At 48.7% G+C, this 24,207-nt stretch overlaps 2 protein-coding genes across 10 annotated transcripts in view; one reads left to right on the top strand and one right to left on the bottom strand.

Moving 5' to 3' along the window:
* Nucleotides 1–4,990, bottom strand: part of ARMH1 (armadillo like helical domain containing 1) — a 46,994-nt gene extending 42,004 nt beyond the window's left edge. For all 4 annotated transcript variants that reach the window (XM_037021962.2, XM_017669349.3, XM_073233806.1 and 1 more), the window contains exon 1: nt 4,870–4,990. The gene's annotated coding sequence lies outside the window, so the exon portion shown is untranslated. The remainder of the gene's footprint in view (nt 1–4,869) is intronic.
* Nucleotides 4,991–5,039: 49 nt separating this feature from the next.
* On the top strand, nt 5,040–22,621 carry TMEM53 (transmembrane protein 53). 6 transcript variants are annotated; one of them, XM_073233808.1, is made up of 4 exons: nt 8,144–8,310; nt 9,343–9,376; nt 17,038–17,159; nt 21,620–22,621. In XM_073233808.1, the coding sequence occupies exons 3-4, from the start codon at nt 17,115–17,117 to the stop codon at nt 22,271–22,273; spliced, it is 699 nt and encodes a 232-aa protein (XP_073089909.1). In that variant the 5' UTR covers nt 8,144–8,310; nt 9,343–9,376; nt 17,038–17,114; the 3' UTR covers nt 22,274–22,621. The 6 variants fall into 6 exon arrangements, with proteins under 6 accessions (XP_017524837.1, XP_036877863.1, XP_073089909.1 ...); XM_017669348.3 differs by lacking the exons at nt 8,144–8,310; nt 9,343–9,376 and adding an exon at nt 5,040–5,252; XM_073233807.1 differs by lacking the exon at nt 9,343–9,376.
* Nucleotides 22,622–24,207: the final 1,586 nt, after the last annotated feature.

Here is a 24,207-nt window from a genome sequence, read left to right as displayed (position 1 = left end):
GGGGAGAAAATTTTTTGAAATGTCAAAGAAATTATTTCCAATTTGGTGCTCACAACCAGAGACTCTAATGATCAGTGGAAATGAGAAGCAAACAAATTAGCACTAATGGAAAATGGCTTTTGGAAAAGAGGATTTAATTTATAGTCAACCGATCATGGCATGCAGCGTGCAATAAAAGTCAGCTTTACCAGCTTGATCATAAGAACTGGAGCACACACGAAATGCCAGAGAAAAATATATGTTTGCCATCATGCTTCCTGGAATCTCTCTGTAAGTGGCAGCCAATTAAAAATCATTATTTCACCTTGGAGAGAAAACGGTCTGAGAAATCAAGGCACATGAAATTAAAATCCAGATTGGAAACCTTGGTCCAAATTGGTTTGTTTGTGGCCTTCTAACCTTGGCAAGGCCCTCTGCAAGGACAACAAATCTACTTTATCTTCAGCCCAGAGTGGACTCTCTGTTTTTAATTTCCTCTCTATTTTCAGAGGTGATTAATAAATCTGGACTCATCCATAAATCATTTCTATAGCAGCCAAATGGTTCTTCATGCAGAGAAACTAAAATCACAAAATCTCAAAAACCTTAGCTCTTGCTAAGCCAAACGCCCTTAGCAGCAAGGGAGAAGAGCTATTAAGAATCAGAGGTCACTAGCTCTTGTTTCTAAATATAATTTCTCAGAGGGGGAAAAGGCACATTTCTAAAAGCAAGAAGCCTCCAGGGCTTGGGTTGCCTGCCTGGCTCACTGTCCCCACATGGCCTCAGAGACAACAAGGCCATCAATGTCTCCTGTTCCTGCAGGCTCCACCTGCAGGAACGGGACAGAGGCCTTCTTGGTTCCCATCCTGATTCCTCACTCTCAGCTGCCCATTCAGAGAGAGGGAGGAAAGGAGAGAGAACAGAGACAGAGAGGCAGAGAGAGAGACATATTCTCCTTCCAAACCTGGAAGGCCAAAGAGGGTGTCCTCACCTTTACTTCTACCTCAGGGCATATGCTCTACAGTTTGTCACTTCCTTCGCACAGACCTCCTTCCTTCTGCTTCCCACTCAAACCCTTTTCACAGACTCCTTGCCTACAGACTCCGTCCGTCCCATCTTTTCCTCACAGTCGCCTTCCCTTCCATCTTCTCCCCATAGACCATCTTTTCCCCATCTTCTTCTTGCCAAAAATCCCGCCTTAATTCTCTCCCCAGATCTACCCTCATTCTCTACCAACACACCCCACTTTTCCTCTCACCAGACTCACTTCTGCCCCCTACTCCACTCCCCAGAACCTACTCTCATGCTCTCCCCACAAAATGTAACTTGAGGTCAACCATAATTTCTCTACTCACATTCTCCTCATCCCTTCATTGCTCAATGCTTCATCTTCCTTGACCTGATTTCCTACCCTTCTTTCCCTTCTATCTTGTGAATGGGTTTCAGCCCTGGGCAAGCTCACTACGGATTCAGTGAGACTGAGAAATGACAATGGAATGTTCTTGAGGTAAAAGGGTTTATTACTCTGCTCTCCTGGCAATAGGTCGAGCACTGGAATTACCTCTGCATCCAACAGTCTGCAGGTCTGTACTCCTCCGCCTCTGCCTCCACCCAGAGCACTGGGCAGAAGCTCTTTATATAGTGACTCAGTAAATAATAGCTCATTGCCTATGGGTGTGGAGGCATTAGCATAGTAGTAGGCCAGTTACATCATCAAGTAGTTTAAATTCAGGTGAGGATCCTGGCCATAGGAACTTCAATTTTCCCCACACCTTCCCAACCTTCTTATTCTGTTGCCAAAAGCTTTTGTTTCTGACAGCAGTCTCCTCCATCCATAGCTTCCCCACCATTGCTCTGTCTACCTCCAACTGCCTGAAAGCTGTCTCCACCCTGGAGCACCACCTCTGCAAGCCCTCCCTGGTGGGGGCTGCATACACCCTTACACCCCAAGGAGCTCAGAGTTGGTGTATCCTCAGGAAAGCCCAACCTAGTTCCTTATTCCATCTCATTTTGGGAAAATCCTTGCTACTTTGAGGGTCATGCCATTCAGCTGTGCTGACCTTTATTCCTCATGTTGACATCTACAGATGCCAGGAAACCTACTTCATTCATCAAGGACTTTGGTATCTAGCTCACAACATTCTCTTCCCTTTTCCCTCTAGTCCTGCCATAATCCAGAGGCATTTCAATGGCCATGTCAACATTTTGGGTGTCTTTTCTGGACTCTACTTTAGCCATGCACTCTCATAGCCACACCCCAGACCTAAGCATCACCTGGAACTACTCAAGCTTCATTACTCCACTTGCTGATCACAACTCTCTCATTAAGCTCTCCAAGATATGGTTCTCTGACTTCATTGGGACCCCCTACCCATAACACCTTTATACTTTCCTATACAGTTTAGGGTCTAAGACCCATCATCTCAACTTTTTGCCAGGATTCTCAATTTCCTTGTCCTTTGTCCTTCCATTTCATCAGCCTGATAAAACCCAAACCTGGATCAGTTCAACTAACCTCTCTGCACCCACCATTTGACGGCTGAATATTGTTGGGGGAAATATACCCATCACACAACCATGCAGACTGCTACTGCTACAAACCTATAGTCACCAACCTCAACAGGCCTCATAACTGCCCAGAATTTGGTATGCTGCCCATTTTCCATTGCAGCTGTTTTCAGTCTTTCTCTGCTCTTCTCCAATTTGGCATGTCCAATCTCACTCTCTCTGGCTGACATCATGTCCCCATTTCACAGAGGAAACAGAAATCATCAAACTAGAATTCCCTCCTGAGTGATAGTTATGAGTGTAGGCACATCTCAAAATTTATTGAGTTGTACACTAAGATCTGTGAATTGTATGCACCTCAATACAAAAATAAGTTTAGAAAAATGTGGATATTTGCACTCCCAAAACAAACACAAAAAAGAATTCCTTCAACTTCTTGCCATCAAACCTATGAATGTACTGATCTCACATGCTTCCTATTTGTCACATTGCAAATGTTCCCCCTACCTTTCCAAGTGAATTTTTCCACGAATGCTTTGGATCCCCTGACATGTTACTTTTTTTTTTTTGAGGCTGTTTCTTTTTCTCTATAATTTTATTTTTCCCTTTAGGTGATCAATGCCAACAGCATTTCTCCCATCTGAATAAAAACCTGTCTCCTACGTATTGCTCTTTTTTCTCCTAAAGAGCCAACTTCTTGAAAGTGTCCTGTACACGCAGTCCTCACTTCCTCGCCTTCCCACTCAGTTCTTAACTCGCTGTAATTTGACTTCTGCTCCCATCACCCCACTGAAACTGCATTTGCAAAGGTCACCGACATCCTCGTTTCTAAATCCAGTGGGGTTTTTTAGATCTTATTTTATGTAATTAGTCAGCCTTCGAAACTTTCTTCCCTTGGCTTCTGAAACACCACATTCTATGACTGATTATCTTACCATTCTGGGCACTTCAACTCAATTACCTTTGCAGGTTCATTGTCTTTTGCCAGACCCTCTGACTTGAGTGGTTCTCAGGGCTCTGTCTGACGCCCTCTTCTCTTCGTACATAACATATACTCTCTGGGAAGCCCAACGAATCAACCCAGTGGTGTGGCTGCCAACTGTAAGGCACTACAGACTACCACACTTTTAATGCCAGTTTCGACTTATCTTACAAAGGCCAGTCACGCATATGCAACTCCTGAACACCTCCACTTGCAAGTCCCACTGGCACCTCACACTCACCAGGCCCAGAACTTACCCTCTCCTAAAACCCTTCTTCCTCTTCTTTCTGTTTGTCAAGCCAGGAACTTAAAAGGCATCCTTCATTTCTCCTCCTTGCACAACCAGGCACCAAGTTCAGTTCTTTTTAGTTCTAAGCGTCTCAGGAATCCACCCCCTTCCTCTTCATTCCTATTACCTCTCTATTGTTCGGGCCACAGTAATCCTTCCCTCTTACTGAAGCTTCCTGATTGGTCTCCTCCTCCCAATTTGCAACCCATTCTCTGCATTGATCTTTCTAAAACAAATCTGATTGTTACTCCTTTGCTTTAAAGCCCTGCAATGCCTCCCCACTGCCCTGAGGATAAAGTCTAAGCTCTTGTGCTCACTGTAAAGTGCATTGGAGAATTTTTACCATCAGTAAGATCTACCTATAAGCTCAAAGCTGAGCTTGGCACCAACGACCCTCCGGGATCTGGGCCTAACTGTTCTTCAGGGTTACTCCATTAGTATCTCCTCTGGCCAGATACTCTTAATTTCTGACATTCACCACTCAGTTCACCCTCTTTGAGCTCCCGCAAAGACTTCTTTTCCCTCCATATCTCCACAAGCTTTTCTTGGTCCCGCTCAAGAGCCATCCCCACTGCCATAAATACTCCTTCAACACTTTCTGCGCTTCTAAAATCCTTAGGGCCTAACTCTTCTGCAGTATTTATTCCTCGCACAGAATTGGAGCTGGATCATGCATAGTTTCTCTCCCTCTCCTTTTAAGGCTTGTGGAAATCTGGGCCACAAGCTTAACCCTCACTATAGTCCACTTACATAATAGGTGCTCAGTAAATGTTAAATGCATGGATAAATGCAACAAAACCGTGCTCTCTAGCCCCTTTGTATCTTTCACGAACAGGGCCATCTCTAACCTTCCCCTGAAGACACCACCACCCTCTGCTTCCCGCTCTTCCCACCAGTGAGGAAGTGCCTCGACTTCCTGGGTGGATGGGCTGACACGCACCCCCTAAGGCCGTTTCATACGGTTTTCTACCTCCAGCCCTCGGAGGAGCGGCTGGTAGAGGTAGTTAGACGTAATTCAAAGAGCACTGCAGTCCACCCGTTTGGATAAGCGACGGTTGGGAAGAAGTACCCTCCCCATTGCCAGAACACCGCTACTCTCAGACCCTCTTACCTACACAGGAGGGTGGGCACTCTTTCTGAACGGCTACAGGCTGACCAATACCTGACTTAGATTAAGCCAGTCAGCCAATGGATGCGGGTCAGGGCCAGAGTGGGGCGGGGCACAGTTGCTAGGGCTCCCGCTAGTGGGGTGCTGCGAGAGGCCCGAGAGGCTCGGTGGTTGCTAGGGCCAGAGGTCACGGAGCGCAGCTCAGGGATAGGGCAGCGCTGGGGGAGGGTGGTGATTGGGCGGTGCCCAGGAGGTGCCGGGAGAGGCGCGGGCGCGCGAGCAGGAGTTCCGGTGGAGGCCTGTGCCGAGGGCCGGGACCTTCACCATGGCCTCGGCTGAACTGGATTACACCATCGAGATCCCGGATCAGCTCTGCCGGAGCCAGGGTATGGAACGGGGTTCGGTCCAGCCGTGGGAAGGTGACCTAACGAGTCTGTGGTTCGCAAACGCAGCTGTGGCTCCGCCCCTCTCGGCCCCGCCCCCTCAAGGGTCTCGCAGGTCCCATACTACGTCGGGCCCTGAGAGCCCCGCCCCCTTATAGGTCCCGCCCCGAGCGCGCGCTTTGTCCGAGCCTCGCTCCCTTGCTGCTTCCCCTGCTCAGTTGGCAGTGTGAGTAGGATTGGTGGGGGTTCAGGGAATGGGAAGTTTGGCCCGGTTTTGGAATTATGATAGAGGATCCCTGAATAACACAGCAGCCTGAGCCCAGCATGTCTCTCCCCCGCATTACTCCCCATCACCTTACCCCCATCACCTTTATGCCTCCCGTCACATTGCCCCAGCTCCGCCTCTCAGGTTGCTGCAAGCGATCTTCCTAATGCAGAGGTTTGATCTTACCACACTTTGCTTAAACCCTCAAGTGGCTCCTTATTTTATTTTATTTTATTTTTTTATTTCAGTGGCTTCTTATTGCCCTCAGGATAAATCAAGCCCAGATTCCTTAACGTGGCATTCAAAATTCTCCATAATTTATAAGCCCCTGCTTATCTCTTTGATTACTATGTCCTTCCGCTGTTCAGTTTCAGTTTTATATTCTGGCACCCAAAATGCTGTGATTCTCCACACACTTGCTTCTCTGCCTTTGCTCCTGCTGTTTTCCTGTGTCTGGAATACCCTTTCCCCTCTGCGGCCCCACACTGCCCCCTGGCTTGTCTGGTTTATTATTTAAGGCTTAGCTCGGATGTTGCCTCCTTCAGGAGAGCCTTCCCAGATCTCTCCCAAAGCATCTTATGTTCCTTGGTTGGGGTTAAGAGGGGAGGGCAGCCCGTAGGCTCCCACAGAACAGATGGTTCTAGACCAGCTGCATTTCCCTAGTGCTGGATCTTTTGGCTTAGGGCTATTGGACTTAGAGATGTAAAAATGCTTTTGAAAAGTTTTGCCATTGGCAGGAGATGAAGCCAGTTAATATTGTTGCCCTTGGAGACCTTCAGCGGCCAAGAGCAGGAGCTGTCTTCTGTGTGGCCAGTGGGGCAGAAGTTCTCCCGCAGCCCAGGTGGGCAGACTGCTGGTCTTGGTTAGCATTTCAGCTCCACGTCTACTGGTTCTATGACTCTGGCAAGTTATTAAGCCTCTCTGAGTCTCAGATTCCTCTGCTGTAAAATGGGAAATATAATAGGGCCTTCTGTTTGGGATTGTGAGGGTCAGCAAGGTAGTGACTTGATGTTTGTGCCTGGCATGTTGTGGGTGCATTTCCTCTGCTTGTGGCTCCCTTCACTGAGGAAGCTAGGTCCTGGAATTGGAAGAAATCTCAGGGGACCATTTTGTTCTGTATACTTTTACTGGCATGAGGACATTCTGTTGCTACCAGACCCTTCTCTGACAGGATGCTTCCTCCAAACATCCTGGCCTGTTGAAGGCAGCTGAGATTGTTAGAAAGCACTTCCCTTTCTTGAGCCACAATAGGCCTTCCTGCCATTTCTGCTTTCAGTTCAGCCATGTCCTGGCCACCTGTTAGTTGCCAGTGCCTCAAATGACTCATGCACAGGCTCCAGGGAGCTGTGGCTTTGGGGAGGGGTGGTGGTTTATAAGCAGGTGGTTTCACGGTGATATGTAACTGCAGGGCTTCAAGATCATGGTGGGTACAACATGGGGCAAGGTAGTCTCTCTTTCTCTCCAAGAGGATGGTTTCCTGCCTTCCTCAAATCTCTCTTCTCCAAGAAAAATACCTCAGGCCTTTAGCTGTCTGTCCTCTGATGTGATGTCCTTCTGATAACCTCCTCCTCCTGATTGCTCCTATGAACTGGCTTTAGTTCATCATGCACTTTCCCTCTCAAAATGCATACCCCAGAGCTGAGCTAGAGGTTGTAGGACCCCTCAGAAGGAGGTGACAAAACTGTGATCCCCTGAGTTCATTTGCTTTCCATTTGCAGAGAGCTTCCCTTCAGGAGGATATGGCTTCTCCCAGTGACAGCTTTGAAGAAGCTTGTCTCTTCTCTTGCACTTGCTGTTTAATGGTGTGTAGGGCAGTGATACTTGGTTTCTGGAATTGCTTTCCCCCCATATTTGAGCATCAGAACTACAGAACCCAGCACTGCTGTGAGCTGATAGCACTGCTGTGAGCTGACAGGTGAGCAGTTATTGCTGGCCCATCAGTTAGCTGGGAGGAAGCTGCAGATCTGGGGTCTTCCAGGATCCAGGCTGTTCAGCCCAGGATCCTTCTGCCAGGAATCCCACCAGCTAGAATCTGTGGAAGCCCATGCCAGGGTAGTTGGCCTGGTTCTTTGCTCAAGCTGATCCCTGGACCTGAAATCTCCCCTCAACCCACCTACTCTGCTCTGCCCAGTGATCACCTCCCCCTCTTAATATCTTGCTCCCATTTCATTTCCTTGGGGAAGGTTCTGTTTTCAGGGCTCTTGCAGCAGGACCCCTGTCCCTGTAGTGCTTTTGACGGCTTCGCTCACTGTTGCCAGGGCCTGGCAAGGGTGAGGTGCCAAGTGAGCTGAATGAAGTCAGTGGGCAGCACCGTGGGCCCCAGCCAGAGCTGCTCCGATATTCCAGGCCCTGGCTGTGCTGCCCCTCCGCGCAGCCAGGGAATGGTCAGCTGGGTCCTGCTCCAGGGCCTTTCTGCTGTTTGCCAGCAGGCCTTCTTAAAGGCACCATGTTGCTCTCATGTTCAGTAGACATTTCCAGGAATGATTGATTCACAGAACTGATTGGGCTGGGACAAGGGGCTTGCTCTTAGAGTACAAAGAGGGCCTTCTGGGGCTCACAGAGAGGGGAAGTGATAGGTTTATTGTGAACCCAGGCTTTACTGTGAGCCTTCTCTTTTGGTAAGCAGTGGCCCGGGCCACAGAAGTATACACAGCATCTTAACCCTCGGGGAGCTTTCACTGGCATCTGCGAAACATCCCAGAGTGGTCTGGACCACCGTGGTGGGCTACAGTGTCAGGGCAGCTTCCTGGAGAAGAGTGGCCCAAGCTGGACCTAAAGCTTCAGGAGGAGTGACAGGTGGGTAAGTGCAGAAATAAAGGCTCTGGGGAGGAAGGAGAGTGACCCAAGGGAGCAAGGCCCTGGCAGGAGGCTATGACATGCTTTTAGGAGCAGGGGGATGAGGTGAAAACCTCAAGAGCTGTCACACCTGAGACTTCAGAGGTCCAGGGGAAAAGTGAGTTGAGCCTTGATCCTCTCCTTGACTACGGGGACCCCCAAAGGCACTTTTTTAAAAAAACAGAGGCATTTCATTTATTTTTGATTCATGATCTCTTTCATGCATTAATAAAAACCCTTTCTAATTTGTCTGCTCTGTGCCAGGTACTGTGCTAGGCCCTGGATTTGAGATCCAGACCTGATGGACCCTTTATGGGCCTCCTTTCTCTGAGGTCTCTGGGGTTTCTGTTGCACTACCCTGTTGCCCATTCCGACCAAGCCCTTCTTACATGCCAAGTGTGGCAGGACCCTCTCTCACGACCACCTGGTGAAGTAGGGAGGACCCTTATCCTGTTTTGCAGATGAGGAACAGAAGCTGGGGGGAGGTGAAGTATCATGCCCCAGGTCATCACACATTTCTGCTGGGGAGCCACTTGTGCATGTGAATTTCAGTTGCCATTAGGAAATGTTGCTTGGATACAGTTTTCCATTTCTAGGAAACAAGTAAGGACATGCACAAAGAAAAGGTGTCTACTGAAGTATTTTTATGACAGCAAAAAATTGGAAACAACACCATGTCCAATAATGGGAGATGGGTCACCATAAATTATGAAATTTCTGTAGCTGCTCTACAGCCACTAAAAGGAATGGAGTAGAAATATATAAGCTGACAGGGAGAGATGTTCACAATATATTGCTAAATGGAAGAAAGATTACAAAACAATCTGATTCCAGTTTTATGAGATACTCATTTTCCCCTTTTCTGCAGTGAGCATGCATTCCTCATGAAGTATTAATAACAAGTTCGGTTTATTGAACTTTCTTTGTGCCATGGTAAGCTCTCTACAGTCATTGGCTTATTTAATCCTCTGTATTATTATCCCCATTTCACAGATAAGAAAATTGAAGCTTAGAGAATCTGCTCAAGGTTTGTTTCATAGTACCGGCAGAACCAGAGATTTGAACCCAGATACAGTTTTATACATATCTTAGATACTGTGCTGCTCTCCTATGCTGTTATTTCAACAAGTTAAAAAAAAATGTCATTTTAAAATAAAGTAATTCACTTTATTTTAGGAACTGTGAGACTCTAGAAAAATATTTCTGGGGAGTAAAGTGAGGATCCTTTTATTCTTCACATTTAAAAAGAAAACGTATGCTCTTTGTATTTTGATTCCAGCTTACAGATAAAAAGCATGTATTGTGCCACAGACAAGCCCTTTCCATTGTCTTCTCCATATGGCCGTGGGATGTACACAGTCTAATTTATGCATTAGTTTTATGACTTGAGCTGACATATACACATCTGTGACTCTTAATATTATTGGTGTCAGTGTTGTTTTGTTGAGAAATTCTAGAAGACAAGGAGTCCATGAGATTAAATTGTTTATGGGGGTGCTCAAGACGTACCAGGTTGAAAAGAGTACTTCCACCTTGCCAAGGGACTTCTGGGCATCCACGACCTCTTTGATTTCTCTACTGCTTTTGACTCTGCTGGACACACCTCCCCACCCCCTTTTAAAAAAATAACATCTTAATCTCATTGTAAAAGCAATTCATATTGATTGTAGAAGATGGGTAAAAAATATCATGAAAAACAATTGCCTCTAGTCCTAGAAATGTTGCTATTAACATTTGATGTATTGTTTCTGTGCATAAACGTGTGTGTATGTATATATATGTACGTATTTTGTACATACTGCTTTTCAGCTTGCATTTTCAGTTTAATGTATTACTGTTAGTTTTAAAAATAGTAGCATTATTGAGGTATATATAATTCATATACCATAAAGTTCACCCTTTTAAATTGTACAGTTCGTTGGTCTTCAGTATGTCCATGGAATTGTGCAACCATTACCACTAATTCCAGAACATTTTCATCATCTCAAAAGAAACTCTGTACCCATTAGTGGTCACTCCCCATTCTCCCCTCCCTCTACCTCCTGGCAACCACTGATCTATTTTCTGTCGTATGGATTTACCTATTCTGGACATTTCATCTAAATGGAATCATATAATATATGGTCTTTTGTGGCTCGCTTCTTTCATTTAGCGTATGTTCTCAAGGTTCATCCATGTTGTAGCATGTGTCAGTACTTCATTCCTTTTCATGACCAAATAGTATTTCATATACTGTATTTTGTTTATCCATTTACAGGGCATATGCATTTGGATCGTTTCTATTTTGGTTATTACAAGTAATGTTTCATAATAATAATATGAACATTTGTGTACAGGTTTCTGTGTGGACATATGGTTTCACTTCTCTTGGGTATGTACCTAGGAGTGGAAGTGCTGGGTCATATGGTAACACAATGCTTAATTTCTTTGAGGAACCGCCAAACCCTTTTCACAGTGGCTGTACCTTTCTACATTCACCCCAGCAGTATCTGAAGGTTCTGATTTCTCCACATACTTATCATCATTTGCTGTCATTTGACTTTTTGGTTATTGCCATCCAGGTGGCTATAAAACGGTATCTCACTGTGGTTTTGATTTTCATTTCCCTAATGACTGTGATGTTGAGCATCTTTTCATGTGCTTATTGGCCATTCATATATTTTCTTTGGAGAAATGTCTGTTTAAATCCTTTGCCCATTTTAAAATTGGGTTATTTGTCTTTTTATTGTTGAATTGTAAGAGTTTTTATATATCCTGGATACAAGCTCCTTACCAGATATATGGTTTACAAATATTCTCTCCCATTCCTTGGGTTGGCTTTTTTTTTACTTTTTTTCCCATGCAAGAGATTTTATTATCTGAAAGAGAAAATCGCTGCCCCCAGAGAGAGGGAGCAGCAGCTCGTGGGTGAGGAAGCACATTTTTAAAGAGTAGGGGTATGATGTGTTCAGCGTTGGTGATTGGATCTTAAGGAGTGCGCGACCATCTGGTCGTTGGTGATTGGATCTTTTTTTTTTTTTTTTGAGAGGGCATCTCTCATATTTATTGATCATATGGTTGTTAACAGCAATAAAATTCTGTATAGGGGACTCAATGCACAATCATTAATCAACCCCATGCCTAATTCTCAACAGTCTCCAATCTTCTGAAGCATAACGAACAGGTTTTTACATGAACAAGTTCTTACATAGTGAATAAGTTCTTACATGGTGAACAGTGCAAGGGCAGTCATCACAGAAACTTTCGGTTTTGATGGTGATTGGATCTTAAGGGGTGCCTGACCATCTGGTCGTTGGTGATTGGATCTTAAGGGGTGGGGGTTTTAGCACGCCAGAATTTGCCTTCATTCCCATCTTTTCCTTTTCTTAATTGGGCCTCTGGGGAACTGGGTGTAGAATCTCATTCTCTTGCTACTTCCTGCTGGAAGGGGGCGCCGATTCTGGGATTAGCAAGGCCATTGCTGTAGAGTTGGAGAAGGGTGGGCATCCTGAGATGATTCGCGGTGGCATCTAGCTGGTTTCGTTATTGGCCCTGATAGCCCTAGAGCAGTAGCAGATTGAAGGCTGGTGTTGGGTGAGAAGACGAGTGACCAGGGAAATGAACGGTGAGCCCGTGGACAAGGATCGGGCAGTGAGGGTTCCCAAAGGAGCACAGAGTCCTGGAGGAAGAGCAAAGTCAATGGGAGAACCTCATCTGAAGTCATGGCACCAATGAAAGGGTATCTTGCTGCGACCCTCCTAACCCCAGAACAACTCAGGAGACACGGGCCCATGCAAGAGGTTTTATTATCTGAAAGAGAAAATGGCTGCCCCCAGAGAGAGGGACTTTTTTTACTTTTTTGGTGGTGTCCTTTGAAGTACATAGTTTTTAATTATGGTGAAGCCCTAATTTATCTGTTTTTTTCTTTTATTCCTTCTACTTTTTGTCATGTCCAAGAATCCACTGCTTAATCCAAGGCCACAAAGATTTACCCCGGTGTTTTCTTCTAGGAGTTCTGTAGTTTTAGCTCTTGCATTTATGTCTATTACCTGTTAGTATATTATTAAATATTTCCATATGATTAAACATTTTTTCTTTGTTAAAAGTGGAATTACTAAGTCAAAGACTGCATGTTTTTGAGACTTTTGATACATGTTCCAAAGCTATAGTGACTCTTCTTCCTGTCATTTCCCTTCCTCTTTCTACCTGTCTACTACTGCTCTGGTTCAGGCCTTTGTCATCTCATGCTCTGCATGTGGCAGTAGCCTCCTACCTGTACCTAATGGACACTTTCAGTTTCAATCTGATGAGCATAGTGGCATGGTGATGGCGGTTGCTATGACAATACAGAGGAGGGGCATCTAACTCAGTCTGATTATTTGAGGGTTTTTTTTTTGTGAGGGGAAAGGGGCTGGGGAGGGCATTACAGGGGCTTTCTGGAAGTGAATGATGAGCTGACTTAGCCTGTGGAGTGGGCATTAGCAAAGCATAAACACAGAGCACCTGCATGCTGGGCTGGGGGGGAGGCAGGGTGGTATGGTGGTCCAGAGAGACGAACATTGGCTTTCTTGCTTCTTGGCTGCGTGTTCTTGGGGAAAGGGACTTCCCCTCTCTGTGTTTTAATTTTCTTATTTGTTAAATGGGGGCAGTAGCTAACAATAGTAGCTACTTCTAGGATGTAGTTTTTTTCTAGGATGACCCACTCCACTGGCTGAGTCAGCTCATCATTCACTTCCAGAAAGCCCCCGTAATGCCCTCTCCAGCCCCTTCCCCCCGCCAAAACCCCGTATGTCCTAGAACCCAAAGAAGCAGTGTATGAGGTTCTGGCTGGGTTAGCCAGGTCTTGAGGAGGAGCAGATGGAAGAGGTCAGCACCGGATCTGTTGATGTGCAGAGGCAGTCATGTACAGGTTTGGAGCTGAGGTGATAGAAATTTAGAAGACTCGGTGCTTGGGTTTTGTTACAAGCTAGTCTCTAGGCCATTTGCACTTGGATTCCAACTTCACTCCTTACTGGTTGTATAACCTTGAGCAAGTTATTTACTATCTCTGTGGCTTACTTTTTCATGTAAAATGAGAAGAATAACTACCTTGTTCATAGGATTATTGTGAAGATTAAATAAGTTGATGTATAAAGTTCTTAGAATATTGCCTGCTATATAATGTTCTTTTTGCTGTTATTGTTACAGTTTTTCTTGCCGTTGGGAAAGGGGGGAGGTAGGAGCCGGAATGATATGTGAGATCCAGGGAGGTTAGTGAGGTTTAGGAACAAGGTAGATTGGATTGCCTGTGCGGGGTCATGGTAAGTCTTGGAGCACGGGAGGGGAGAGCTGAGCCAGAGTGTACGGTGCCTGAGGAGCAGTGGCCAGAGGCATGGGGTTATCAGCAGGCAGAGGGGAGTGGGTGGTCTGGACAGCTGAATGAGTATAAAAGGAGCAGAGGTTTTTATAGAAGGTGGAGTAATCATGATCCAGACGGGGTAATAAATAACAATAGCCATGGCAATTACTTTTGCTACCTGGAAAGGGCAATGAGTAACAAGAAGAACGCCAGCTCTTTCTCCTTGGATCCATCCTTCACTTTGCAAACCCGCATTCATTCATTCAGCCTGTTTCTGCTGAGCTCCTGAATGGGGAGACACCTGGAAGACCCAGTTCCTGCCTTCACAGAGCCTACTGACTAAGGGGAGAGACAGACATTAAGTGAATAATTGTTCAAGTCATTAATCAGTACAGACTGGATCACACCACTCTTCCAATTCCAGAGTCTTCATTTGCCCTCCACTGCTATGGAATAAAATCCCAACTCCTAAGCATGGCTGGAAGGCCCTGAAGGATCAAGCCCCAGCCCCAGTTTTGGCAGCTCCCATTCATGCCCATTCTCCACCTGGCATGCCCCTACTGGTCCTTCATGCCCAGCAGAGCAAATGTATCTTCCTTCAGGAGGCCTTTCTCTGTCACCATAATTTTCTCAACCATGTTCCCAGAGCACCTTGGTCTTTTCTGGATTAGAGCACTTCAAGGAGCAGCATGCTCCAGTGGGAGGAGGCCATAACTAAGGTCCCACGTTAGGAATGGGCGTAGGGAGCAGGGCACTGGGAGGAGAATGTGCAGGAGTGGGAGATGCCCACAGATAGGAAGTGTGGCCATGGCTTAGGGGGCAGCCTTGAGTGCTTAGCAGGAGTGGAATGGCCTTTATACCAGAAAGGCCAGGGCAGGCCAGAAACTGCCCTGGCAGAGGATGGGGGGATGCCAGGCTGAGAAAGACCTGGCTGGAGTGGAGTCAGTGGCAGGGGAAATGAGATGAGATCTGACTAACAAGATTGCAGGGAGGCCTCTTGAAAAGCAGCCATGGAGGAGGCAGCTGGCTTGTGCCTCAGCATATCACTGAAAGAGACGGGCTGGTGGCACAGGTCACAAGTGGCTTAGTTAGGATGGGGAGCGGGGATTGATTCCCTTCCTTTAGAAACATGGAAAATTGGGTCTCTGGGAGCAGGCAGTGTGTTCAGAGTGTCTGTATTCTGAGTTTCTTCATGGAGGTGCATGTCTGGGGAAGAGTCGTTCCTACAGGAGTTCGCCAAGCCAAGGGTGCCAGTACAGCCTGTGGTGGAGCAAATGGAGTAGTAAATCCTAGCCGTGAGAGGACGGGCAGGTCAGGGATCCAGCAAGCTGTTCGAACCCTCCCGGCTGGGAATGCACCGTCACTGATGGTTGGGGCTGGCCTTACCTTTGGGCAGCCACCAGGGGATGTGGCCTCCCTTGGCTGCTTTCTCTGTATTTGAAGTAAACCCCAAAGCACCTTGGTGCGGCTTGATGGTGGCACATGGAGTGGCCCCCCACCCCAGAGGCTGGCGAGGGGACCCTCTGCTCAGACTGCTGCTGAGGTAAGGGAGCCTCCCTAGGGCAGGTCTCAGAAATCAAGCTAATCTAGATCTTTGGATCTAAGAGATTCAAAGGCAGATCCAAATGGTAGCTGGTAATCACCCCATGAGGCTGCTGCAACCTGAGCCTCATGGGTAGTCATCCCCAGCAAAGCAGGGCTGGGGCCCTAGTGAGGCCCAGATATGGCCTCTTTACCCGAAAGGCCAGTGCAGGCCAAGAGCTGCCCTGGCAGAGGACAGGGACACCAGGTGAAGAAAGGTGGTGAGAGTATTCGGAGTGGCCTCAGAACCGTGGGATTGTCTCCCTTGTCAGAGGCTGCGGCCAGCATCGCAGAGCCTGGAAGGGCTGGCAGGCATCAGCATGGGACTGAGGTGCCGGCAGCTCCTGCTCCAGGCTGAGCTGCAACCCAGCCTGGGATCCCGCCGGGGTGGGCAGTTAATCTCCAAAGGCCAGAGTCACCACTGCTGGAGAGCAGGAACATTGAACTTTTCAATCACATTAATTTCCACAGGAAATTGTTGTCTTCCTTTTGTCCAAAGGTTAGTGATTTATATTTACCATCCTCTTAACTAGCCTTGAAATTTACAGTTGCCAGGTCACCACTGGCATCCGTAAATCTCAGGGTGGCAGCTGAGCACCGCCAAGTGGCTTGATCCTTGCAAGGGTACACCCCAGCCCTTTTGGGAGGGCAGATAAACTAGTAACAGACAGTCTGCGCAGAAGGCTCCCTGAGCGGGTGGGTACTCTCTTGGCAGGGGAAATGAGATGAGGTCTGACCAACAAGGTTGTGGGAGAGGCCTCTTCAGAAGCAGCCATGTAGGAGGCAGTTGGCTTGTGCCTCGGCAACATCAATGAAGGAGACATGCTTCTAACTGTGGACAGGGCTGACTGCACAGAAGGTCACTAGTGGCTTAGGGTGGGGAGCAGAGGCCAAATTCCCAGCTCTATACTTCCTGTGTGACCTTAGGCAAGAAACTTAACCCTTCTGTGCCTCAGTTTCCTTATCTGTAATAATAATTCCTCATCATGTTGTTTGAGGGTTAAGCCTCAATAAATATTGGTTGTGATTCTCTGGCAGGATGGGGTGGGTTTGGTATGGGCCCTCAGGGTCAGTCTGCTCCACACCCTGCTTACACTGCCTCTCCATCCGTCCTTTTAAGACCCTCTTCTTCCATATGCTTGTGGAATTAGAACAGGATTGGCAAACTTTTTCTTTAAAGGGCTAATAAGTATTTTAAGCTTGTGAACCATATGGTCGCTGTTGCAACTACTCAATTGCTATTTTAGTAAATGAATGAATGTGGCTGCATCACAATAACATTTTATTTGTGGACACCCAAATTAAAATTTCATATTTTTTTCATGTGTCACAAAATACTATTCTTCTTCTGATACTTTAAAACCATGTAAAAATGTAAAAACAATTTTTATTTTTAGCTCATAGGTCATACGAAACAGACCACAGGCTGGATTTGGCCCTTGGCTTGTAGTTTGCTGACCCCTGGGTTAGAAGGTGAAGTTGCATGGAGAAAATACTCATTTTTTTCACCTGGCCTATGTCTTGGAGTCACCAAAGGTGCCCTCATAGGGGTTTTTCCAGTGACCCTGCAGTGCCTCCTGAGAGGCCTAAAAGCCATTGAAGCAGGAAGACAGAGGAAGGAGAGCCCTGGAGAAACCTGAGGCACAGGGCTGGCGGGATGCCTGGGCCTGGCACCCCGCTCTTGGTTCCCTTCCTGACCCGCAGCCGAAGTGCTGGCTCGGGAATGGCCCGCCATCCCCACCTTGCATCCCAGCTCTGGTGCTGACAGTCCCACCACATCTGTGTTTCAGAGAATGGCACCAGCCAAGGTGGGAAGGAGGCGGGGACTCGACAGCCTCTGGTGATTCTCTTGGGCTGGGGTGGCTGCATGGACAAGAACCTTGCCAAGTACAGCGCCATCTACCACAAAAGGGTGAGTACTACAGGCATGCCATGCCTGGCGTGCTGGGGCCTTACAGGGCAGAGCGCACTGAGTCTTGGCTGCCTTCATCTCTGGGCTGCAGTGAAGGCTGACACCAATGTGGCAGGCCTGGAAATGGCCTGTGAGGAAGACGCTGCGGTCATGGAGACTTTGGCAGGATGATCCCCCCTTTGCTGCCAGCTCTATGGCTCTGTCCGCTTCAGGCCCCTGACCAGCTTCCCCTTCCTTCGTCTGCAAACCTCACAATGGGCAGCCCAGGCCTGAGGTGCTCCCATCTGTGGGTCAGTCCAGATCTCAAGTCTCTGTTGGCTGGATGCTGCCTGTCTGGGCAGCAGGAGCCCGTGCGGGGTGTGCTGAGCATAGTCTCTGCTCCAGGAGTTTCTCCTTTTCTGACCAGGGGAGTTTCTGTCTTGGGGTTGACCATGGCACCTTTGCATTCCAAGACTAGAGAAGCCTCTTGGAAAAGAGGTTCAGGCTTGAGCTTTTCCTGCTGCTTCTTAGGCCACACCAACCATTGGACATAGAGATTGTGGTAGTTGGAGAGTCTTAGCGGGACATGGTTATATGTTTGGAAGCACCTTTCACATCTTTGGCTTCTGTCTCAGCCCTGTCCCAAAGCAGGGAGACAGCCAGCTCCAGCTGCTAACTGGAAGCCCTGGCCTGAGGAGAGTGGAACTTTCCTGTCCCTGCCTCTGCCTCCCTCCTCTAACCCAGGTCTGCACTGTGCCTGAGGTGGAAGGTAGCCCTGCAATGGGGGAAGGGTGGGGGGAAAATACTTCTGGGCTTGGGGACTTCTCCCAACCAAGTCCTCTGGCGTTGCCTTAGTCTGCAAGTAGTTTTAGCTAATTATGAATTTCACTTGCCATGCTAGGCTTATTTATCTGGCTTCACCGTTAGACTAAGGTCATTGAGGGCAGGCGGAAGAATAGGAATCAATGAGCATGTCTAGGACAGAGAATGAAAGAAAGGGCAAGTGTCAAGAGATGAGGCCAAGGAAGGCCCCCAGGGGCTTTAAGCAGGGATATGATGTTAGATTTGTGCTTCTGAAAGCCCCTCCCTGCAGAGTGTGGAGAAGATGGGAGGGGCCAGGACCCACCACCAGGCTGTGGGAAGGAAGTGGTGGTTGGATCCAAGGAGCTTGTTAGCAGACAGGATGGCAGCTTAATGAGAGATGGGGGTGGGCCCAGGGAAATGCCAGGGTTCTGGCTCTGGCAATTCCTGGGTGGCGGGGGTTGGTTTTTGAGACAAGGAACACTGGAAGAGAAGCCATAGGCCCTGGAGTAGATGGGATTCCCCAGGGAGTGTGTAGAGGGCAAGGAGGAGAGGGCCTAAAGAGATGCCCACACTTGGGGGAGCAGAAGATGAAGAGGGCCATTTGAGAAGAGGAGGTGTGCCCAGGGGGTAACAAGGAAACCCCCGAGTGTGGCAGAACCTGCAGGAAGACAGTCTTTGGGAAATGCAGCCAGAGGAAGGATGTCACGGCGGCAGAAGGTCTGCGGAGAAAGTGAGGGTGTGTGATCCCAGGGAATGCCCGGGACTTGAAGAGGCCGGGCTTGTGGAGGGGTGGTCGGCAGAGGGAGCTGGCACTTTACCTTCTGCTCAGGACAGGATGGGTGTGGGGAAAAGTGTTCCAACCCCAACCTCCTAATGTTTTACTATTTAAAAGAAAACAGAAATAGCACTTCTGTCACGTAGAGGTTACCTTATTTCCACAGTGGTGTATATCCTTTCAGCTTTTTTGTGTGTCCTTCCTTCACCTAAATGAGATCTACTGAATAACTTTTGTATCCTGCTTTCTCCCACGTCATGGTCTCCACCTTCCCATGTTAACAAGTTTTCATCTCATCTGGATTCTGGTCCATATTCAGGTTCTCTAATTGTCCCCAAAGTGTCCTTTAGAACTGACTTGCCCAAACCAGGATTCAGTCCATTATTACCCACTGCATCTAGCTATTTTGTTCCTTAAGCCTCTTATTTAAATCTACAACAGTCCTAATTTTCATGATGCTGACTTACTGAAGAGCCTGGGTCTAGGAATGCATGATCCTGGATGCTGCTGGAAGGAAAGTATGATGGGGATGAGGGGAAGGCATCAGGGGATCTGACAGTGGGGAGAATGCAGGTGCCCTTGACAGGAGCAGCATGCTCATCAGAGTGGAGTCAGTGGGAAGGGACAGGGTGGAGCAGTGTCAAAATGGGTCTAGGCAGGTGAAGAGAGGGTGGGAGAATGTGAGAGGGGAACATGGTGTAGAGACAGAGGCTGTTAAGAAAATTTTTATGAGTTTGAGAAGGAATCTAGAGACAGGAAGAGATTGAAAATATAGGAGAGGGAGGCCAGAACTGACAGCAGGGCCTTGTCCTGAGGCCATGCCATGTGTGGAGATGGGGAATGGTTGGCTTCAGGGGAGAGAGGAGATGGAGATCTGACACGTGGCGAGACCACAGGGCTCTGGTGCAGGGACTTCTAGGAGCACTTGATCAGGGAGGTGGCAGCCAGGTACTTTGGAAACCTCCAGTGAGGCCCAGACCCGTGGCGTAGGGAGGGTGTGTGTGTGTGCCCTTCGCAAGGAGTGTGTGTGCTCATGGGTGACGTGGGGTGAGTGGGGTGAGGCACGCAGTGCTCACAGGTATCGCACAGGAACTGCTGAGCTTACATCTGCACCGACAGGTGGTTCTCACAGGTGTGTGCTCCTGGGGAGGAGTGTCCATGCACTCCTGCTGGTGCAGCGGGTGGGGCTACACCCACCAGAGGTGGGTGTGTTTGTGGGTGCTCTGGTGGCCAGGCATTTTTGTACACTCACAGGTGGGGTAGTGGTACTTGCGTGTTTGCATCTGTGGGATGTGAGGTGGAGAGTTGGTTAGTCTTGGGAGTTGAGTGTGTGTGAAGATGAGATGTGGGAGTGTTTTTGCATTTGTGTGCAATTGTATGTGTGGACTGGGTTGGGTGGGAAGATATTTCACATCCCATTCACAGAGCACTTGCTGAAATTTTTTTTTAACATTTTTTATTTAAATAAAGTTTATATACAATATTATATTGGTTTCACAACCCCATAACCTTTTTTTTAAAATCATTAATCTACAATTACATGAAGAACATTATGTTTACTAGGCTCCCCACTTCACCAAGTCCCCCCCCACAAACCCCATTACAGTCCACTTGCTGAAGTTTTGCAGAGCTGTGGGGCAGGATGGCATCAGTGATCCCTCTGCAGAGTACCGGGAGGGGTGCCTGCCTGCTGGGGTCTAGGTGAAAGCAGTACCAGGAGGAGTTTGGGCAGATGTCAGATTGGAGTCATAGTGGGGACACATTCAGGGGGCTGATGGCAGGGTTACTTCAGCTGAGCTATGGGTCATTCAAGTCCTGCGCACAGGTAATTTCCTCCTTGTTACTACGTCTACTGCCAGTATTACTGCTACTATTAGTTGAGAGTTTATTTTGTATCAGGTGCTGTTTTGGGCACTTGAGATACATTTTTTCATTTAATTTTCATCATAACCCTATGAGATGGATATTATCCCAATTTACAGGTGGAGACACAGGCTCAGAAAGATGCAGTAAATTGCCTTCCATCTACTGGTAATAAGTGGTGCCAGGAATCAGACCCAATCCAGACCTGTCTGACTCCAGATTCTCTTGACAAAGAGACCTTTTTCTCTGGAACAGGTTAATGGGAGGGATTAGGACTCAAGCAGGTGGCTTTGGCTGCCTTTTCTAACTGGCCTAGAAGGGGATCTGTCTAGAGACTTTGAGGCATCCTTGGCTCAGGCATTGAGGTGCTTAGTTGAGAGAGTGGCTCAGATTTGAGAATTTGATAACAACAGTATTTACTGTATTTGGAATTTCAGAGCGAATGGGAAGAGTGATCCCAGGCCTTGGAACCACATTTGGATGCCTAGCCCTGGAGTACAGACTCTGCTCTCAGGAACCTTTGGGAAGGTGGCAGTAGCCAGAGATCGACAGGAGGCAGGCCTGGTTCACGAGTGGCCTCTGGTGGTCAAGCCTGGAGCCTGCAGGCTGTGTCTTGGGTGCTGGGTTTTACGGGGTTACCTCTGTGTGCCTGGGAGGTAGACAGTGCAGAGCAGAGTCACTATAGCAGGCTGTAAATGTGCCAGAATAGAGCAGATGAGGGTACAAGGTGGGGGCTGGGAGACAGGCAGGGGACCTCCTTCTGGACAGCCTGGATGTCTCCAAAGCGAGACATTTGGCCTCACCTACCGTCCCAGGCTGAGTGGCTGGGCTAGCATTATTCCAAAAATGGGTCTTGCAGGTGCCTTCCACTCTGGAAGGCACCTGTGTCTGTGAGTGGTGAGCAGGCACCCAGGCTGCAGCAGGGCCTGGAGCACTGTTGGACTTAGGCACCTGCAAGTTGGAGCTGCTGTGACCTGAACCTGTACCCCCTCTCTCACCCCTCCCCTGAGGACCGACCAGGCCTCTCTCCTCTCCCCAGGGCTGCATCGTGATTCGATACACAGCGCCCTGGCACATGGTCTTCTTCTCCGAGTCCCTGGGCATCCCTTCACTTCGTGTTTTGGCCCAGAAGCTACTTGAGCTACTCTTTGATTATGAGGTTGAGAAGGAGCCCCTGCTCTTCCATGTCTTCAGCAACGCTGGAGCCATGCTGTACCGATACGTGCTGGAGCTCCTGCAGACCCATCAGCGCTTCTGTCACCTGCATGTGGTAGGCACCATCTTTGATAGCGGGCCTGGAGACAGTAACCTGGCGGGAGCTCTGCGAGCCCTGGCAGCCATCCTGGAGCATCGGCCTGCTGTGCTGCGCCTGCTGCTTCTGGTGGCCTTCGCCCTGGTGGCAGTTCTGTTCCACGTCCTGCTTGCTCCGCTCACCGCCCTTTTCCACACCCACTTCTACAGTCGGCTGCTTGATGCAGCCTCCTGCTGGCCTGAACTCTACCTCTACTCCAGGGCTGATGAGGTGGTTTTGGCCAGGGATGTGGAGCGCATGGTGGAGGCACGTCTGGCACGCCGGGTCCTGGTGCGTTCTGTGGACTTTGTGTCATCTGCACACGTGAGCCACCTCCGTGACTATCCTACTTACTACACGAGCCTCTGTATCAACTTCATGCACAGTTGTGTCCATTGCTGAGGTCCTTGCCCCACCCACCTCACCTCTGCTCCAGAAAGAAATGCCTAACCCCTTTCTACAACCTACATCCGTGGGCGGGGTCCTCTTCTGGTTCAACTCCCTATGGCCCTTTGGACTTTGTGGTCCCCCAGTAGAGAGTTCTTGTGGGCCACTGTGCTGGGACTGTTGTGGTCTGCTTATCCTAGGATCCTAGGGGGCAGGAGTGTTTGGGCATGTCTGTGCTGGAGCCTTGAAGTGGTTGGGTTTGGACAAGTGGAACAGCTAGGCTACTGATTCCTGTGATACTAGGCTGCATGGGGTTAATAAGGCTGGGGGAGGAGGTTGACGATGAGCCCAGAGTTGAGCTTTGATTCCTTAAAAGGAAGGTGAGTTTTGTGGAGAGGTGCCAGAAAGTGGGGTCAGGCTGGTGCAGGGCTTGTGATCTCTGCTGCAAGGCCCCAGAAGGGCAAAGCCCCACAGTGTGAAACACCATCCCCATGGGTCCCACTTAGCAGTTACTCAGAGGCTTCTCTGACCTCACTGCCAGGGAGTCTGAGGCAAAAGCCAGATGGGGAGCTGAAGATGCAGATGTGTCCAGGTGCACCACACTTTGCCAGGAAGCCGCTGCATCCAGGAGTGTTGCCAGGTGTGTGTGTGATGTCCAGACAGAGCAGAGGGCAGGAAGATAGTGGCACAAACAGGCAAGAGCCCTGAAGACCAGAACCAGGGCAAGGGCCATTTAGCCGAAACAACAAACTCCATCTCCTTGAGACCCAGTTGGATCCTCTCTAGGCAGGGAGGTGACTTCAACCTTAGTGTTTTGTATTGTTTATCATTCTCCAAGTTACTGCTGCATAATGCTGGCACACAGTAGGTGTTCAATAAATATCTGTTGATTGAATGAGTTTACTGTGATCAAGGGACTTGGGGGACAGGGCTGGTATTTGAAAGTTTGACAGGCAGTGAAGGAGATGCCTGGAGTAGCTCTGGCTGGAAACCGACTCCTGGTATTCCTAGGGCTGATGGGCCCTGTCTCCAGAGCTGAGCTTCATCTGTGTCACGTCAGCTCTCTGGGACTGCTGGGACCTCTGGGACTGGTGTACCAACTGCTATGCTGCATGGCTGCATTCCCAACCATGGCTGACAGGTGGCAGTGCTGCCTGTGCCATGAGGAGTCTGAGGATCCCGTGGCAAGGTGGGCTTCAAGCCCTCTGGGTTACTGTCCCCTGCTAGCATGTAGCTCCTAGGGTGGGAGTAACCAGCCTTCAAGGACCTGAGTCCAAGTCAGGGAGTGGGTAGAGTTGAAACCTGAAAGGAGCCAGCCTGATGGGAACTGGGCATTATCCACCTCTTCCAAACCTGCAGCCGTCACTGGCTGCTTTGCCTTGATAGGCCACACACATTGCCTAGAATTTGGGTCCCTAGGGGCTATTTGGTGCCATCAAGCTGGGCATGGGGTTGTGAACAGCCTTTACAGGGCTCCAACCAGGGTGATTTATCATCTGGGTACAGAAAGAGGCTGAAGCCCATTCTGTTGTGTGCACTGTGGGCTCCCAGAGGAGACAGGTCTATCTAAAGCAGGGGACTTGGGAAGATGGTGGTGGGTCTGGTGCATGAGAATATGTAAAGGAAAGGTGTCTAGAGTCATGGAGATGGTCTGGGGTCTTACTTTCTCATAAGAGCTGTGGTGGGCGAGGACTCCTCTGCTTCAGGTGGCCGCGGAGCACCGGATGCTGCTCACTCACTGGCTGTGGACAGGTGTGGGGATTTGACTAAGTGCCATCTTCAGTGCTAGTTGCCCAGCCTCAGTTCCCCAACTTGAGGGTCCATCTTGGATAACAATGGTTTCTCCTGAGGATCCTGGCAGTAGCTTTACTGGGCTGTTGTCACTGGGATGAAGAGAAAAAAGCCACAGGGGGCTGTGATGCAGGTTCTCTGTGGTTCCTGGCTTGTTC

Source organism: Manis javanica, chromosome 4, assembly GCF_040802235.1.
Source record: "Manis javanica isolate MJ-LG chromosome 4, MJ_LKY, whole genome shotgun sequence".
NCBI classification, from domain to species: Eukaryota; Metazoa; Chordata; class Mammalia; order Pholidota; family Manidae; genus Manis; species Manis javanica.
This window is presented reverse-complemented; position numbering and strand designations above follow the sequence as displayed.

Coding starts and splice junctions, on each gene's coding strand:
- TMEM53 (XM_017669348.3), top strand. CDS start 5,192: ATGGCCTCGGCTGAACTGGATTACACCATCGAGATCCCGGATCAGCTC. Junction 5,253..17,037: donor TCAGCTCTGCCGGAGCCAGG/GTATGGAACGGG, acceptor TCTGTGTTTCAG/AGAATGGCACCAGCCAAGGT. Junction 17,160..21,619: donor GCGCCATCTACCACAAAAGG/GTGAGTACTACA, acceptor TCCTCTCCCCAG/GGCTGCATCGTGATTCGATA.